Consider the following 17,137-nt stretch of genomic DNA (forward strand, 5'->3'; position numbering starts at 1 on the left):
CCGCCCCCTTTGGCCGTTCTATCTTGTCTGAAAATATTGTAATTGGGGATAAAAATGTCTGAATTTTTGGTGGTCTTTCTAAGCCAGGATTCAGACACGGCTAAAACATCCGGGTTGGTAGAGTGTGCTAAAGCAGTGAACAAAACAAACTTAGGGAGGAGGCTCCTAATGTTAACATGCATGAAGCCAAGGCTATTACGGTTACAGAAGTCATCAAAAGAGAGCGCCTGGGGAATAGGAGTGGAGCCAGGTACTGCAGGGCCTGGATTCACCTCTACATCACCAGAGGAACAGAGGAGAAGTAGGATAATGGTACGGCTAAAAGCTATGAGAATTGGTACCTATGTATTTACTTTCATCTCATTTGTGAAGCCAATGCACGTATTTACAGTGCAATTCCATACAGCTGTAGTGTAAACTATGGGAACATTTAAAATGGGTCAAGAAGGGATCAAATTGTACTTCATACAAATCTTTCTGATTTTGATTCCTTCCTGACAAGTTATTCAATGGCACAAAGTCTGTCTCGTGTGAAAGCCAATTGAGTGTTGAATACTGAGTGTGGGGGAACATTTAGTCAGCAGCAGGCTTTCATTAGCATGCATTGCTCTGGGACTTAGATGACTAGTCAAGCTGCTTTCTGGGTAAGAGGACACATCTGCTCCACCTGGCATCCTCTTACCAAGTCTTCCGTCAGTGTGCCACCTACACACACACACACACACGCACGCAACCTTGGCACACCTCTATGTTCAAGGTGCACAGACTGCAATTGGACTCGTCTATTCAGACAACACCATGGCAACGAAGCCCTTTGCGTGATTGAAACCATTTCACCTGACTTTCTTTTTGCCATTTTCTGACACCGCAGGTTTAATAAAGTGGCCCTGAAGAGGGAGGTGGGAGTCACTAAGGACTTTCGAACCTGACAGGTCCTATTTCCCATCCTAACATATCAACAATAGCATATTTACAGATTATTGGCCTATAAAAAATAAGCAGTCAGTTTGACAATGTGGATTTCACAATAGCACGTGGCCCATTGACAGTAATGATGATGAGACAAGGCTCCTGGCTGTGTCTTTTGGTTCAACTCCAGGACTTTCAGTGGGATTGGATAAGGCTCTGGGCTATTGGAGAAGAACGACGGAGAAGGAACGAAGGTAATAGAATAGTGCAGTGTTCAGAGAAACGCAACTGTGGACTTCTTAACAGTCATTGGACGAGTCACAGATCCAACTTCGACGGTGACCTGCTAACCTAACAGTGGTTCAGCTCGTGGTTCAGTGGACCAGACTAAGTCCAGACTAAGACCACCACAGTACGACCGGAGCGAAAGAGACAGAGCAGCATAGATTAGCATACACACACTACCCATATTTTTTAGATGCTGTGCGAGCCTGCGTCACAAGAACTGACGTTAGTTCCCGAAGCGGCAGAGGGTCGTGTGTGTGAGCAACATGGTGACCATGCCAATGTAATTCCTTAGCACGTGGGTGTCTGGAGGCCACAGTTTCCCAGGCCTGTGGCCAGCCTCTCCCTACCTACCTGTCAGATCATATACATATGCAGGACTGTGTGGGAAGGCTAATCCGAAAGGATAGCTCTCTTCAACTCAAAGCAGGGTAATATCTAAATCGGCATTTTTATTTGGGAACACACAATTTCACAATGACTTATTTTCTAGACAATATGACAATATGAGCCAGATACTGATTCATCTAGACAGGAGGTTTTGATTGAAAGGTAGGGTGAGAAGGTTCAACATACCCACTGGGCACAGAAGTCAATTCAGCGTCTATAACCACGTTGGTTCCACGGTTCCATTTCCATTTGAAATGACGTAGTAACAACGTTGATTCAACCAGTGTGGCGGTGTTGAGAGTGGTTTCACGGTTCTCTGCCCTTGTACATCGCGTTCTTATTGTCGTGGCTTTTTCCGGCCAGCAATGAGGTTTGGGAGTCAGGAATCAGGGATGCAGAGAACACATTGCAGAAGTTATTTATTTTATTTTATTTATTAGAATTAGTTGTCATGTCTCTTGCTTTTAGTGAATTTTTACAGAGAAATACAGAAGTGGGGCCTGCAACCGTACACGCACACACACACACACACACACAAATATATATATATATATATATTTGTTTTATACAAAACTCCCTTAATTAATTTTTATGTGTCTGCCAATTGTGATCACTGTCCCCCATAAGTACAACAATCTGACTGGTATGATTAATACATTACAGTGTGAAGGACAACATATAATCCTGACATCTGTTCACTGAGAAAAACATATATTAATACACTACAATGCCAATGGACTGCAAGAGTAACTCTATTCAAATGTCTCCTTTGACCGACTATTATGTTACTTCAATTCATTATCAGTAAATGGCCACCTATTGTACGGAAATCCACTATAACTTGGTGGTTCTGACTGCATAAAGGACTCCTGACAGCCTCGCCAAAATGCCTCAGGCGTTTGTGGGTCAAGCACCTGTCAGTTTAAAGGCAAACTGACAAAGCCGTGCTGGAATACATCAGACTGTATGGTGATGGGGTATAGAGTATAGAGGGGAAGGAGTATAGGAGTATAGTGGGGGTATAGAGGGGAAGGATACTGGAGACTGGAGGTTTTGTTACCTGAGGTTATGTCAAGCTGTGCATGAGCAGCAAACAAAGGAGAATTTCTGAGTCTTCTGAGAGCGGCCGGAGGATTGTATTCTTCCTTACGATCAGGTTAGGAGGACAGTGTTGAAGCACACCCACAATGGGGGGAGGCCTACTGCAGAAAAAGCATTGTTCTTGCACCTTTCCTGAGGTAAACATAACAGGTTTAGTCAGACAATTCTGACTGACAATTGTAGCTATGTGGATCCTGCACAGCCTTGCAAGACTCAACTGACTGTAAACACATTTTTGCATAACCACAGCTACAAATGCAAAGAGGAAGTATTTTACAGTAAACTGCCGGGAAAAAAACTCAAAAACAGGATACTTCCTCCTTACTCAGCGTCCCCCATTACTCAGCACTCAACTGGCTTTCACGTTACTAATCAGGATATTCATTCCTTCAGTGTAAAAGGGAGGCGGGACGTGCAGACAGACCCGACATAGACATGACAGTCTGGATGGGTTACATGTTCAGGTCTGGAGTGATGCCAATGTCTCATTAATCCAGAAGCCTTTTGATAACACACCCTGCCGTATCAATGATCCACCCCCACCTCCTCTCCTCAAAAACCTTGACACATCGATTACGTGTCAAAAGTACAAGTGTTTTTATACTATGTCATTCTTTCCTGTTGTTTCTACCCATAATCCTCTTTATTTTTCTGAAACTGGGAAGTAGTTGTTTCACCAGATTTTTTTACACCATATTACAGTTTTGGTGTAAAAGGGTAAGCCTTCCCTCATCTTTTAAAAGCTGGTTTTCATACCCGAAAGGTGAAGCCATATTGTGACTGGTGCAAAAGGGTTTTAAAAGAACAGGTATATATGACTTAAGGGCTTGAGCTATGAATGGTTAACTTCACGAGCAGGAAATAGAGACTTACAGTAAAGCATTGCAACGCAGGTATTCTGTCACTCGACTGGCGGTAAGGAGCATCAGAGAGTGTTGATAGAAGTGGAACGTAACACATCTTGTCTCATTTTGTCTCATCTTCAGAGGTTTTCTACACAGCTGCACTACTAGGACCAGAGTGGTGTAGAAAGCAGTGTCCACACAGACACATTCATACACACAAACGAAGGTGGGTAAAGAGTTAATCACAGCCCTTTCTGTGTACTCACCTGTTTTTACTTGTCTTTAGGCAAAAAACTCATTTGTAAACTAAATATATTTACATGTATATTTATATGTTTATATTCTTATCCCATTCCTTTACTTAGATTTGTGTGTATTGGGTAGTTGTTGTGGAATTGCTAGATTACATGTTAGATATTGCTGCACGGTTGGAACTAGAAGCACAAGCATTTCGTTATACTCGCAATAACATCAGCTGTGTATGTGACCAATAGAATGTGATTTGAATTACTCTAATTCTGAATTAATTTACAGTTATTACTACTCTGCTTTCAGAAAGTATTCACACCCCTTTTCCACATGTTGTTGTGTTACAGACAGCATTTGAAATGGATGTCAAAGTGGAATAATGTTTTTAGAATGTTTAACAAATTAATTAAAAAGGAAAAGCTGAAATGTCTTGAGTATTCAACCCCTCTGTTATGGCAAGCCTAAATAAGTTCAGGAGTAAAAATGTGCTTTACAAGTCATAATAGTAAGTTACATGGACTCACTTTGTGTGCAATAATAGCGTGTAACGTAATTTTTGAGCAACTACCTCATCTCTGTACCCCACACATACAATTATCTGTAAGGTCCCTCAGTCATGCAGTGAATCTCTATCATGTATAAGCAGGGAGTCAGGAAGCAGGTGCAGAAGGTGAGTTTAATAATGATAAACATGACGAAAATACAAAACAGGAGCAGTGTACTGAACGTAACTAAACCAGTCCTGCCTGATGACTGAGGCTGTATGAAGGGAGATTAATCAGGGTGGTGATGAAGTCCAGGTGTTCTTAACGATGGGAACAGGTGTGCGCAATGATGGTTGCCAGGTGCACACAATGTGGGTTACCAGGGCCGGTGGTTAGTATACCGGAGACGTCGAGCGCCATAGGGAGGGACAGTAATAAGCAATAAGTCCCTAAAGTAAAACCACAAAAGAAATTGGCATAGAAATGAACTTTATGTTCTTATTACAAAGTGTTATGTTTGACTTACATTGGCTTGAAAATATATGGCAAGACATAACAATGGCTATAGAGCAATGATCAACAACCAACTTGACAGAGCTTGAAGAATTAAAAAAATATATACTGTTCCAATATTGTGCAATCCAGGTGTGCAAAGCTCTGAGAGACTTACCCAGAAAGACTCACAGCTGTAATCACTGCCAAAGGTGATTCTAACATGTATTGACTCAGGTGTAACGGCTGTCGTCCTCTTCTTCCTCTGAAGAGGTGTAGCAAGGATTGGACCAATACGCAGCGTGGTAGGTGTCCATGTTTTAATAGGGAAAACTGAACATGAACACAAATACAAAAACAATAAACGTGAACAAACTGAAACAGTCCCGTGTGGCACAAACACTGACACAGGAAACAATCACCCACAAAATACCCAAAGAACATGGCTGCCTAAATATGGTTCCAAATCAGAGACAACGATACACCTGCCTCTAATTGAGAACCAATCTAGGCAACCATAGACTTACATAAACACCTAGAATGAACACAACCCCATAAATCTACAAAAAAAAACTAGACAGTACAAACACCCTAGACGAGACAAAAACACACAAACCACCCTCGTCACACCCTGACCTAACCAAAATAATAAAGAGAACAAAGATAACTAAGGCCAGGGCGTGACATCAGGGGTGTGAATACTTATGTAAATTAGATCATTCTGTATTTCATTTTCAATGAATGTGCTAACATTTCTAAAAACATGTTTTCACTTTGTCATTATGGAGTATCGTGTGTAGATGGGTGAGAAAAAAAAATATTTAATCCATTTTGAAGTCAGGCTGTAACACAACAAAATGTGGAATAAGTCAAGAGGTGTGAATACATTCTGAAGGGCACTGTACGTTTAGTAAGCAAAGCTATCAAAGCTCACTCATTCCAATAACTGTTCATTATGCGTTCCAGATATGGTATCCCCCAGCAGTCACCTGTCTGAAGAGCAGTTCCAGTGCGCTATCTGTCTGGATGTGTTTACTGACCCAGTCTCCATCCCGTGTGGACACAACTTCTGCAAGGCCTGTATCAAAGGATACTGGGATAGCACACATCTGTGCCAGTGTCCCCTGTGTAACAAAATATTCCACAGAAGACCTGAACCAGATGTCAACAGAACACTTAAAGAAGTTGCGGAACATTTTAAGGGATTGAGAGTGAGAAACAGAGAGGATTCAGCTGCAGAGCCTGGGGAAGTGGTCTGTGATGTCTGCACTGGCAGGAAGCGCAAGGCTCTGAAATCCTGCCTCGTTTGTCTGACCTCGTACTGTGACACTCATCTGGAGCATCATCAGATAGCCCCAGCCCTGAAGAGACACCAACTGATCGACCCTGTAAAGAACCTTGAAGACAGGGTATGTAAGAAGCACAACAAACTCCTCGAGCTGTTCTGTAGGACTGACCAGACATGTGTGTGTCAGTTCTGCTCTGAGACTGACCACAAGGCTCACAACAGCATACCTCTGGAAGAAGAATGTGACCAAAGGAAGGCTCAGCTTGGGAAGACAGAGGCAAAAGTGAAGCAGATGATTCAGGAGCGTCTGCAGAAGGTCAAGGAGATCAAACACTCCGTAGATCTCAGCAAGAGACACACTGAGATGGATATATCTGGCAAAGTGCAGGTTTTCACCGCTCTAGTTCACTCCATTGAGACACTTAAGGCTGAGCTCACTGGTGTGGTTGAGCAGAAGCAAGAAGCTGCAGAGAGGTGCGGTGAAGGTCTTATTAAAGAACTGGAGCAAGAAATCACTGAGCTGAAGAGGATAAGCTCTGAGCTGGGGCAGCTTCCACACACCGAGGACCATCTCCAATTCCTCCAGAGCTCCCCCTCCTGGTGTCTCCCAGTAAAGACCAAGGACTGGTCTGAGATCAGTGTTCAAAGCCACCTGCGCATGGGGTACATGAAAAGAGCTGTATCTCAGCTGGAGGACAAACTGATGAGTAAGGTAAAGAGTTTTCATAATGAGATGGAGAATGAGCTGAGGACGTTGTGTGAAGCTAAGACAAAGACGATTCAGCAGTATACAATGGATGTGACTCTGGACCCTGACACAGCACATCCTGAACTAATCCTGTCCGTGGATGGGAAACAAGTGAGGTGTGGGAACCAATCACAGACTTTCTTGAGGAACCCAAAGAGGTTTACTTATGCATACAGTGTCCTGGGGAAGGAAGGGTTCTCCTCAGGGAAATCTTACTTTGAGGTACAGGTGAAGGGGATGACTGAATGGGATTTAGGAGTGGCCACAGAGTCGATCAATAGGCAGGGGTGGTTACCACTGAGCCCTGAGGATGGACTCTGGACATTTGGCCTGGATACAGATAATGACTATGTGCCTAATGACCCCAAAGTACCCCACCACCTGAAAAAGAAGCCCCAGAAGGTGGGGGTGTTTGTGGATTATGAGGAGGGTCGGGTCTCCATTTATGATGTGGATGCCACAGCCAGATCTCACATCTGCTCTTTCACTGGCTACAAATTCACTGAGAAACTCTATCCATACTTCAACTGTGGGTATCCTGATGGTAAAAGAAACGCAGCCCGACTGGTCATCTCTCCTGTCAGTCACATGACTGCACCAGTGCGAGGGGTGTGATCCGATATAAACAAATAGTTGCTTGTTTTTTTTAGGATGAGGATACAGTGATTTAGTAATTCTGGCCTTCATTCATGTATATGGTGTGTACTCTGATGTAACTAATCTCAAGGTATAAATGTATCAATGCAACTGTTTTTCTAATTTTTCTTGTGAAAATAAAGAAAAAGTACTGTACTTCCCTAAACTGTGTGTGTTGATCTGTCTCTGTATGTTGGATTGATGGCTGAAGGAAATTGCCAAAGGAGAGTGGGGAACATCATTCCTGGCATTGCTAATTGAACTGATCCGATCTGGTCTGACAGGAACAGCAAGCAGGTGTGCATCCCCCGCAGGGCGGGTGGCTCACGGGCTCTGGGGGCCCCAAACCCCTTCTCCCCAAATAGCATATCAACATGTCATAAGCCATGGCCAAAATGTTTAGAATTACAGGAAATTAGGTGTAAAACTGCAACATTTTCTCTCAGCCGCATGGCAAAATGTGTAGAATAGCAGTGAATTATCTTTAAAAATGATAAATTCTCTAAACCTCATTGTAAAATCAAATCAAGTCAAATGTTATTTGTCACATGCGCGGAATCCAACAGGTGTAGACCTTACAGTGAAATGCTTACTTACAAGCCCCTAACCGACAGTGCAGTTTCAAAAAATACAGATAAGAAAAAGAGATAAAAGTAACAAGTAATTAAATAGGAGCAGTAAAAAAGCAATATATAGAGGGGGGTGCTGGTACAGAGTCAATGTGCGGGGGCACCGGTTAGTTGAGGTAGTATGACCATGTAGGTAGAGTTAATTAAAGTGACTATGCATAGATGACAACAGAGAGTGGCAGTGATGTTGAGAGTGGGTGGCAATGCGAATAGTCCGGGTAGCCATTTGACTAGATGTTCAGGAGTCTTATGGCTTGGGGTTAGAAGCTGTTTAGAAGCCTCTTGGACCTAGATTTGGCGCTCCGGTACCGCTTGCCGTGTGGTAGCAGAGAGAACAGTCTATGACTAGGGTGACTGGAGTCTTTGACAATTTTCAGGGCCTTCCTCTGACACCGCCTGGTAATGAGGTCCTGGATGGCAGGAAGCTTGGCCCCAGTGATGTACTGGGCCATTCGCATTACCCTCTGTAGTGCCTTGCGGTCGGAGGCTGAGCAGTTGCCATACCAGGCAGTGATGCAACCAGTCAGGATGCTCTCGATGGTGCAGCTGTAGAACCTTTTGAGGATCTGAGGACCCAAATGACAGATGTCAAATCTTTTCAGTCTCTTGCAGGGGAATAGGTTTTGTCGTGCCCGCTTCACGACTGTCATTGTGGACACCAAGGAACTTGAAGCTCTCAACCTGCTCCACTGCAGCTCCGTCGATGAGAATGGGGGCGTGCTCGGTCCTCTTTTTCCTGTAGTCCACACAATCATCTCCTTTGTCTTGATCACGTTGAGCGAGAGGTTGTTGTCCTGGCACCACCCGGCCAGGTCTCTGACCTCCTCCCTATAGGCTGTCTCGTTGTTGTCGGTGATCAGGCCTACCACTGTTGTTTCATCGGCAAATTTAATGATGGTGTTGGAGTCATGCCTGGCAGTTATGAGTGAACAGGGAGTACAGGGGGGCTGGGCACACACCCCTGAGGGGCCCTTGTATTGAGGATCAGCGTGGCGGATGTGTTGTTACCTACCCTTATCACCTGGGGGTGGCCCGTCAGGAAGTCCAGGATCCAGTTGCAGAGGGATGTGTTTAGTCCCAGGGTCCTTAGCTTATTGATGAGCTTTATTGATGTGGTGTACTCCTCAATGCCATTGGAGGAATCCCGGAACATATTACAGATTGTGCTAGCAAAACAGTCCTGTAGCTTAGCATCTGCTTCATCTGACCACGTTTTTATTGATCTAGTCACTGGTGCTTCCTGCTTTAATTTTAGCTTGTACGCGGGAATCAGGAGGATAGATTTATGGTTCGATTTGCCAAATGGAGGGCGAGGGAGAGCTTTGTATGCATCTCTGTGTGTGGAGTATAGGTGGTCCAGAGTTATTTTCCCTCTGGTTGCACATTTAGCATGTTGATTGAAATGAGGTAAAACTGATTTAAGTTTCCCTGCATTAAAGTCCCCGGCTACAAGGAGCGCCGCCTCTGGGTGAGCGTTTCTTTGTTTGCTTATGGTGGAATACAGCTCATTCAATGCTGTCTTGGTGCCATCCTCTGACTATGGTGGTAAGTAAACAGCTACAAAGAATATAGATGAAAACTCTCTCGGTAGATAATGTGGTCTGCAGCTTATCATGAGAAACTCTACCTCAGACGAGCAATGGCTTGAGACTTCCTTAGATATCATGCACCAGCTATTGTTTACAAAAAATACATAGACCGCCGCCCCTTGTCTTACCAGACGCCGCTGTTCTATCCTGCCGGTACATCGTATAACCAGCCAGCTGTATGTTGATATTGTCGTCGTTCAGCCACGACTCCGTGAAGCATAAGATGCTACAGTTTTTAATATCCCGTTGGTAGTTTAATCTTCCCAATAACTCATCCATTTTATTGTCTTCATTTTATAAGATTGCATGTTTGCGAGCAGAATTCAGGGGAGTGGGGGTTTATTCGATCGCCTCCTACTCCTCAGAAGGCAGCCCGCCCTCCGGCCTCTCTTTCCCCGCCTCCTCTTCACGCAGATCACTGGGGTCGGGGCCTGTTCCCGAGGGAGCCGTATATCCTCCGCCTCTGGCTCGTGAAAGAAGAAAAAGGATTCTGCTCGTCCATGGTGAGTAATCGCAGTCCTGATGTCTAGAAGTTATTTTCGGTCATAAGAGACGGTAGCGGCAACATTATGTTCAAAAATAGTTTAAAAAAAAAAAGTTACAAACAACGCAGATCGGTTGAGGGCACGTGAAGCGTCTAGCTTCTGCTCCGGCGCCAACTGTGTAGAACAGCATGACATTAGCTATAAAACGGCATATTTTTCTCTCTGCCCCATGGCAGTATGTATAGAATTCCAGGAAATGTGCTTTAAAAGAGCAATGTTTTCTCTCAGCGGCATGGCAAAATGTGTAGAATATGGAATTAGCCATGAAACTGCACATTTTGGGTTGGGGTGGAACTTGCTCAGAGCTTGGCAAACTGCGAAATGCCACTGGACTGCTTGGACACATTTTTGTGATGAGATGCAAAGGCTTAAGTGATTAATTTAATGTAGATTGAGAGCTCTTTTTTTTATAATTGTCATGCACATGATAATCTCAGCTCATATGCATGTGGTACAAACCTGGGTCAACTTGACTTGAGGTGCATTTTAGCCTTCCCGGCACAATGGAACCAATGGGAATAGATTCAAAAGTGCAAACTGGTCACCTGACTGACACATTGAATGTTAGCTAAATCAATCATACCTAAAGTATTTGAAATACAAAACAAGATGCAGGTTATGGACACTGATGTGGCTTTGTGACAGGCTTAATGTACCTTCAGAAAGTATTGAGACCCCTTGACTTTTTCCACATTTTGTTGTGTTGCAGATGGAATTTAAAATGTATTAGCATTTCATTTTATGCCACTGGCTACACACAATACCCCATAATGTCAAAATGTAATTATGTTTTAGCATTTTTTACAAATGATTAAAAAAAATGAAAGTCTGCAATGTCTTGAGTCAATAAGTATTCAACCCCTTTGTTATGGCAAGCCTCAATAAGTTCATGTGCTTAACAAGTTACATAATAAGTTGCATAATAGTGTGCAATAATAGTGTGCAATAATAGTGTGCAATAATAGTGTTTAAAATGCTTTTTGAATGACCACCTCATCTCTGTACCCCACACATACAATTATCTGTAAGGTCCCTCAGTCGAGCAGTGAGGTTCAACCACAAAGACCAGGGAGGTTTTCCAATGCCTCGCAAAGAAGGGCCCCTGTTGGTAGATGGGTAAAAAAAAAAGCAGGCACTGAATGCTCCTTTGAACATGGTGAAGTTATTAATTACACTTTGGATGGTGTATCACTACACCCAGTCGCTACAAAGACACAGGCGTCCTTCCGAAACTGGAGAGGAAAAAAACACTCTGAGGTGTTTGTTGACGAGGCCAATGTTGGCGTTAAAACAGTTACAGAGTTTAATGGCTGTGATCGGAGAAAACTGAGGATGAATCAACAACATTGTAGTTACTCCACAATAGCCTGGACAGAAAAAATATTCCAAAACATGCATCCTGTTTTCAGTAAGGCACTAAAGTAAAACTGCAAAGAATTAACTTCAAGCGTTATGTTATCGTTGAGTACCACTCTTCATTTCTTCAAGCATGGTGCTGGCTACATCATTTTATGGGTATGCCTGTCATAGGCAAGGACTAGAGAGTTTTTTAGGATAAAAATAAACGGAATAGAGCTAAGCACATGCAAAATCCAAGAGGCAAACCAGGGGCCTCATTTATAAAACGGATTTACGATCCATTTTGATCTGAAGTATGACTTACACAGAAAACCCCGTATAAGTAGTTATTTATAAAACCTTACTTTGACGTGGAAATTATCTTATCTCTATGCAAAGTCTAGATTTGACATAAGTGATTTTCCTGCTGGTTATGTAGGAGTATTGCCGATTGGGACGCATATACGTCCAAGCCTGTAGTGAACTTTCCTTTAACCTTATGAACAATTTGTTAGGAATTATCCATTAAAGGTGGGAGGAATTATTTGCCAGACGCTAGGTGTTTTGAATTAAAAACAGGATGGATGTTCTATAAATAGTGTGTCAAATTATAAAAAAGTAACCATGGCTGTTCTTGCATTATTGGAAGACATTGAAAACCGTGCTTTTAGAAGGGAGAGTTTTCAGACACCGGAATTACTTTTTTATGCGCATGATGATCCATGGCTTATAAATCGCTATCGTCTCCCAAGAAATGTTCTGTTAGATTTGTACGTGGATTTAGCCCCTAATCTGGAAAGGAAGACACGCTGTAATCATGTCATACCCATATCTGTCCAAGTACTGTCCACTCTTGGATTCCTCGCTACTGTAACGGGTGTCGTAATCCTCCTCCTCAAACGAGGAGAGGAGAGAAGGATCGAAAGACCAAAATGCAGCGGGTTGTGAATACATAATGAATTTTAATAAACAAGACGAAACTAAACACACGAAGAACACTTGATACTTTACAAAACAACAAAACGAAGTAAACAGACCTGGACACGAACTTACATACAACGTGAAGAACGCACGAACAGGAACAGACTACAAATACCTAACGACAATGAAACAGTCCCGTATGGTGCGCACATACACTGACACGGAAGACAATCACCCACAAACAAACAGTGAGAACACCCTACCTTAATATGACTCTCAATTAGAGGAAAACGCAAAACACCTGCCTCTAATTAAGAGCCATACCAGGCAACCCAAAACCAACATAGAAACAGAAAACATAGACTGCCCACCCAAAACTCACGCCCTGACCATCACACACATACAAAACAACAGAAAACAGGTCAGGAACGTGACAGCTACTGGGACATTCCAGAGGGAAATGAGTGACAGGTCGGGTATATCACAGCCATCATTCAGCCGCATCCTGCCACAAATGCTCGAGCTGATTCTACATGTATTGTCCACGAGATACATTAGTTTCCCATTTACAGCCGACGAACAGACGCGTGTCAAAGCCGAGTTTGTCTGCTCATTTAATTTCCCAGGGGTCATAGGTGCAGTTGACTGCACGCATATTGCCTTACGCGCACCGTCTGTAGATGAACATGTATATGTTAACAGGAAGAATTTCCATTCATTGAATGTTCAGATCAGCTGTTATGCCCGTATGCGACTACTCAATGTAGGCTCCAAGTGGCCAGGGTCTACGCACAACTCATTCATTCTATGCCACAGCAGAGTAGGCCTGCGTCTAGAAGCTTCTCTGTGAGTTCTTTAAAAAAAAAAGTGTATAATAGCCTATTAACCATGCAAAAGAATGTAACACAAGGGTTTTACCCTATTAGGTGACCGGGGTTATCCACTGAAAACGTGGCTTTCACGCCCTTTGCCGGTCCCCTAACAGCAGAACAAGGTCGTTGTGGAGCGCACCATCGGACCGCTGAAGGGCAGGTACCATCAGTTTAAAGTTCATTTGAGATTTATAGATCAAATGGGCTTTTTAAAACCTGCGTAAGCAAGGTTTTTTTATGCTTAGTATCTTTTCTGAATCGAACGTAAGCACACCATCGGAAATAATCTTTCGACTAAGTTCAAGTATAAATCTAAGAACAGTTTTATAAATGAGGCCCCTGGTTGTCTGCCTTCTACCAGACACTGGGAGACATATTCACCTTTCAGCAGGATAATAACCTAAAACACAAGGTCAAATATACACTGGAGTTGCTTACCAAGACAACAATGAATGTTCCTGAGCGGCCTAGTTACAGTTTTGACTTAAATTGTCTTGAAAATCTATGGCAAGACTTGAAAATGGTTGTCTAGCAATGATCAACAACAAACTTGACAGAGCTCGAAGAATTGTAAAAAGAATAATGTGCAAATATCATACAATCCAGGTGTGCAAAAGACTCTTAAAGACTTACCCAGAAATATTCACAGCTGTAATCACCGCCAAAGGTGATTCCAACATGTATTGATTCAGGGGGTTGAATACTTATGTAACTAAGATACTGTATATTAGTGTTACATTTTTTTTAAATAAATGCGAATATGACAGACTATTTTGTGTAGATATTTGACCAAAAAAAGAACGATTAAATCCATTTTAATCCCACCTTGTAACACAACAAAATGTGGAAAAAGTCAAGGGGTGTGAATACTTTCTGAAGGCACTCTATATGAAAAGTCTGACCACACCTTGTCTAACTGACCCATAATATAACATAACAGCAACACTGACCATATCTGACGTATCAATGCACAGTGTGCCCCCACTATACAGTAGAATGCCCTAGATGCGGTTGTTTGCAGTAACGACAAAGTTAAATAGCAGTGCACCAATTTCTAACAATTTCACACACACTAGAATGATAACGGTTTAGTTCCACCACAAAGTGAACTGCGGTGAAGGTGACCCATCTGTCAAGCCCACTTAATAGGGAAAATGTAATTATGATGCTGCACAGTGAGCCTGATAAGGGTTGGGTGACAAACACATTAGATGTACGTGTCTGGGTCAGAGCCTACCTGTTCTTGTTGTTAATTGGGATCTTATTTAGGTCACTGAAACACTGGTGGAGAATGGACCAAGTTCTGTTACCTGAATCAGGGGGCACTGCAGAAGAAGAGAAGGACTTCTGCCGGGGAATTGATCGTCGGGGTCTTGTGTCTGAGTTTGACTCTGAAAAATGATGTTTATTTAAGCTGGGTTACTGTAACAGTGGTTGAGATCTGCCCAAGATTCTGCTATCTGAGTCAGAGGGCACGGGCTGCAGAAATGGAGCAGCATTTTCAAGGAATTGAGTTGTTGCGTGTCTGGGTTTGAGTATGAACATATTTTGTAAAGGTAAGGCTGAACAGCAATGGAGTTCTTTTTGTTATTGGACTAGGTGGAATATGTGGGTCAGCAATGTGGGGTGAATTGCACAATATCACCTACACAGAGATGACTTACTACACTCACGCCTACAAGAGGGCTCTTATGGCCATGCTGTAAGTGGGCTCTCCTACTGCTTGCATATAGAGGATTTCACTGCATAATGGCCCTTACATGGATGTCCTGCTGCTTTTTAAACAAATCCTTTCCTGGTGTACAATAACGCACACCGCCACATACTGTGATACTTACCGTAGCAAGCTGTGAGACTGTGTAATTATGGACAAACAAATAATTCAGTTTATTTCAGCTAGGCACTGGCTGAACGTCTGCGGTCAATGCCGGTTAACATTAAAGAGTGTGTCTATGGCATCTGCTTGCCTGGAGAGGAGAGCCCAACAACTTTTTCATTTTCATTAGACTGATTTCATCTGAAACAACAAATTGAGGTCGCTCATCCTCGCTCGGTGATAAAGACGCTGTGACTAAACACAGTACCTGTGCATCGGGAGAATTTGGGCCGAGGCTGAGCAGTAGTGAGGAGGATAAACCTCTTGTTTCCGGAATGTTCTGGCTGTTTCCAAGCTAATCTCACATGGCAGCTCGTCATGCGTGCCCTTGGCAGAGATGTGACGGGCCCAATAACACAGTATGTGGCATAACGGATCTGTCCCTGTCACATACCATTAGGGCCAACGCAGACTGGCAGCCAGGCCATCTGACTGCTGCTGTAGAGTCACACGCACGCATACACGCATACACGCATACACGCACACACGCACACACACACACACACACACACACACACACACACAGAAACGCATATAGAAATAGGCACATGTATACACCAACACTGACTCAAAAACACAAACAAACAAAAAAACAGGAGTCACATGCATAGCACGCATCACCACCGACACTCACATGCAGACAAACTAAAGGCCTTCAGACACACACACGAACACTCCTGTCCTGTCTGTGGTGTAGTAGTGTGTGTGCCCAATGTCCACGCCCCAAAGGCTCAGAGTGCCTTGGCCTCTGAGAGTCTTATGTCTATAATTATCTTAGACTGTCTCCGTTCCAGAGCTAAATCGATTGTAAACAGCATACATTAATTGATCAGATCTTCATTTGAATTCCCTCCAACACCAGCGTGAGTCATGGAGGTTATCTGTCAGGGTGTAGAGAGTGTTGTTTTGCTTGCTGCTTATTTCCTGTTAGCACAGCGATTCACACAATCGAATGTATTTATAAAGCCCTTTTTACATCAGTAGATGGCACAAAGTGCTTATACAGAATCCCACCCCCCCAAAAAAATAAAATAATCTAGAAGCATTGGCTTGTAAGTAAGCATTTCACTCTAAGGTCTACACCTGTTGTATTCAGCGCATGTGACAAATACAATATGATTTGATCATGGTGGCCAGGAAAAACTTCCTAGAAAGGCAGGAACCTACGAAGAAACCTAGAGAGGAACCAGGCTCTGAGCGGTGGCCAGTCCTCTTCTGGCTGTGCCGGGTGGAGATTATAAGAGTACAGTCGTGGCCAAATGTTTTGAGAATGACACAAATATTAATTTTCACAAAGTCTGCTGCCTCAGTTTGTATGATGGCAATTTGCATATACTCCAGAATGTTATGAAGAGTGATCAGATGATTTGCAATTAATTGCAAAGTCCCTCTTTGCCATGCAAATTAACTGAATCCCCAAAAAACATTTCCACTGCATTTTAGCCCTGCCACAAAAGGACCAGCTGACATCATGTCAGTGGTTCGCTCGTTAACACAGGTGTGAGTGTTGACGAGGACAAGGCTGGAGATCACTCTGTCATGCTGATTGAGTTTAAATAACAGACTGGAAGCTTCAAAAGGAGGGTGGTGCTCGGAATCATTGTTCTTCCTCTGTCAACCATGGTTACCTGCAAGGAAACACGTGCCGTCATCATTGCTTTGCACAAAAAGGGCTTCACAGGCAAGGATACTGCTGCCAGTAAGATTGTACCTAAATCAACCATTTACCGGATTGTCAAGAACTTCAAGGAGAGCGGTTCAATTGTTGTGAAGAAGGCTTCAGTGCGCCCAAGAAAGTCCAGCAAGCGCCAGGACCTTCTCCTAAAGTTGATTCAGCTGCGGGATCGGGTCACCACCAGAACTTGCTCAGGAATGGCAGCAGGCAGGTGTGAGTGCATCTGCACGCACAGTGAGGCGAAGACTTTTGGAGGATGGCCTG

The 17,137-nt window shown here is 43.3% G+C and overlaps 1 protein-coding gene across 1 annotated transcript; it reads left to right on the top strand.

Moving 5' to 3' along the window:
* The first annotated feature begins 5,708 nt into the window (after window positions 1-5,708).
* LOC129837887 (E3 ubiquitin-protein ligase TRIM39-like) lies at window positions 5,709-7,478 on the top strand. The gene has a single exon (XM_055904391.1). The coding sequence runs from the start codon at window positions 5,725-5,727 to the stop codon at window positions 7,405-7,407; it is 1,683 nt and encodes a 560-aa protein (XP_055760366.1). The 5' UTR covers window positions 5,709-5,724; the 3' UTR covers window positions 7,408-7,478.
* Window positions 7,479-17,137: the final 9,659 nt, after the last annotated feature.

Source organism: Salvelinus fontinalis, chromosome 3, assembly GCF_029448725.1.
Source record: "Salvelinus fontinalis isolate EN_2023a chromosome 3, ASM2944872v1, whole genome shotgun sequence".
NCBI classification, from domain to species: Eukaryota; Metazoa; Chordata; class Actinopteri; order Salmoniformes; family Salmonidae; genus Salvelinus; species Salvelinus fontinalis.

Coding starts and splice junctions, on each gene's coding strand:
- LOC129837887 (XM_055904391.1), top strand. CDS start 5,725: ATGGTATCCCCCAGCAGTCACCTGTCTGAAGAGCAGTTCCAGTGCGCT.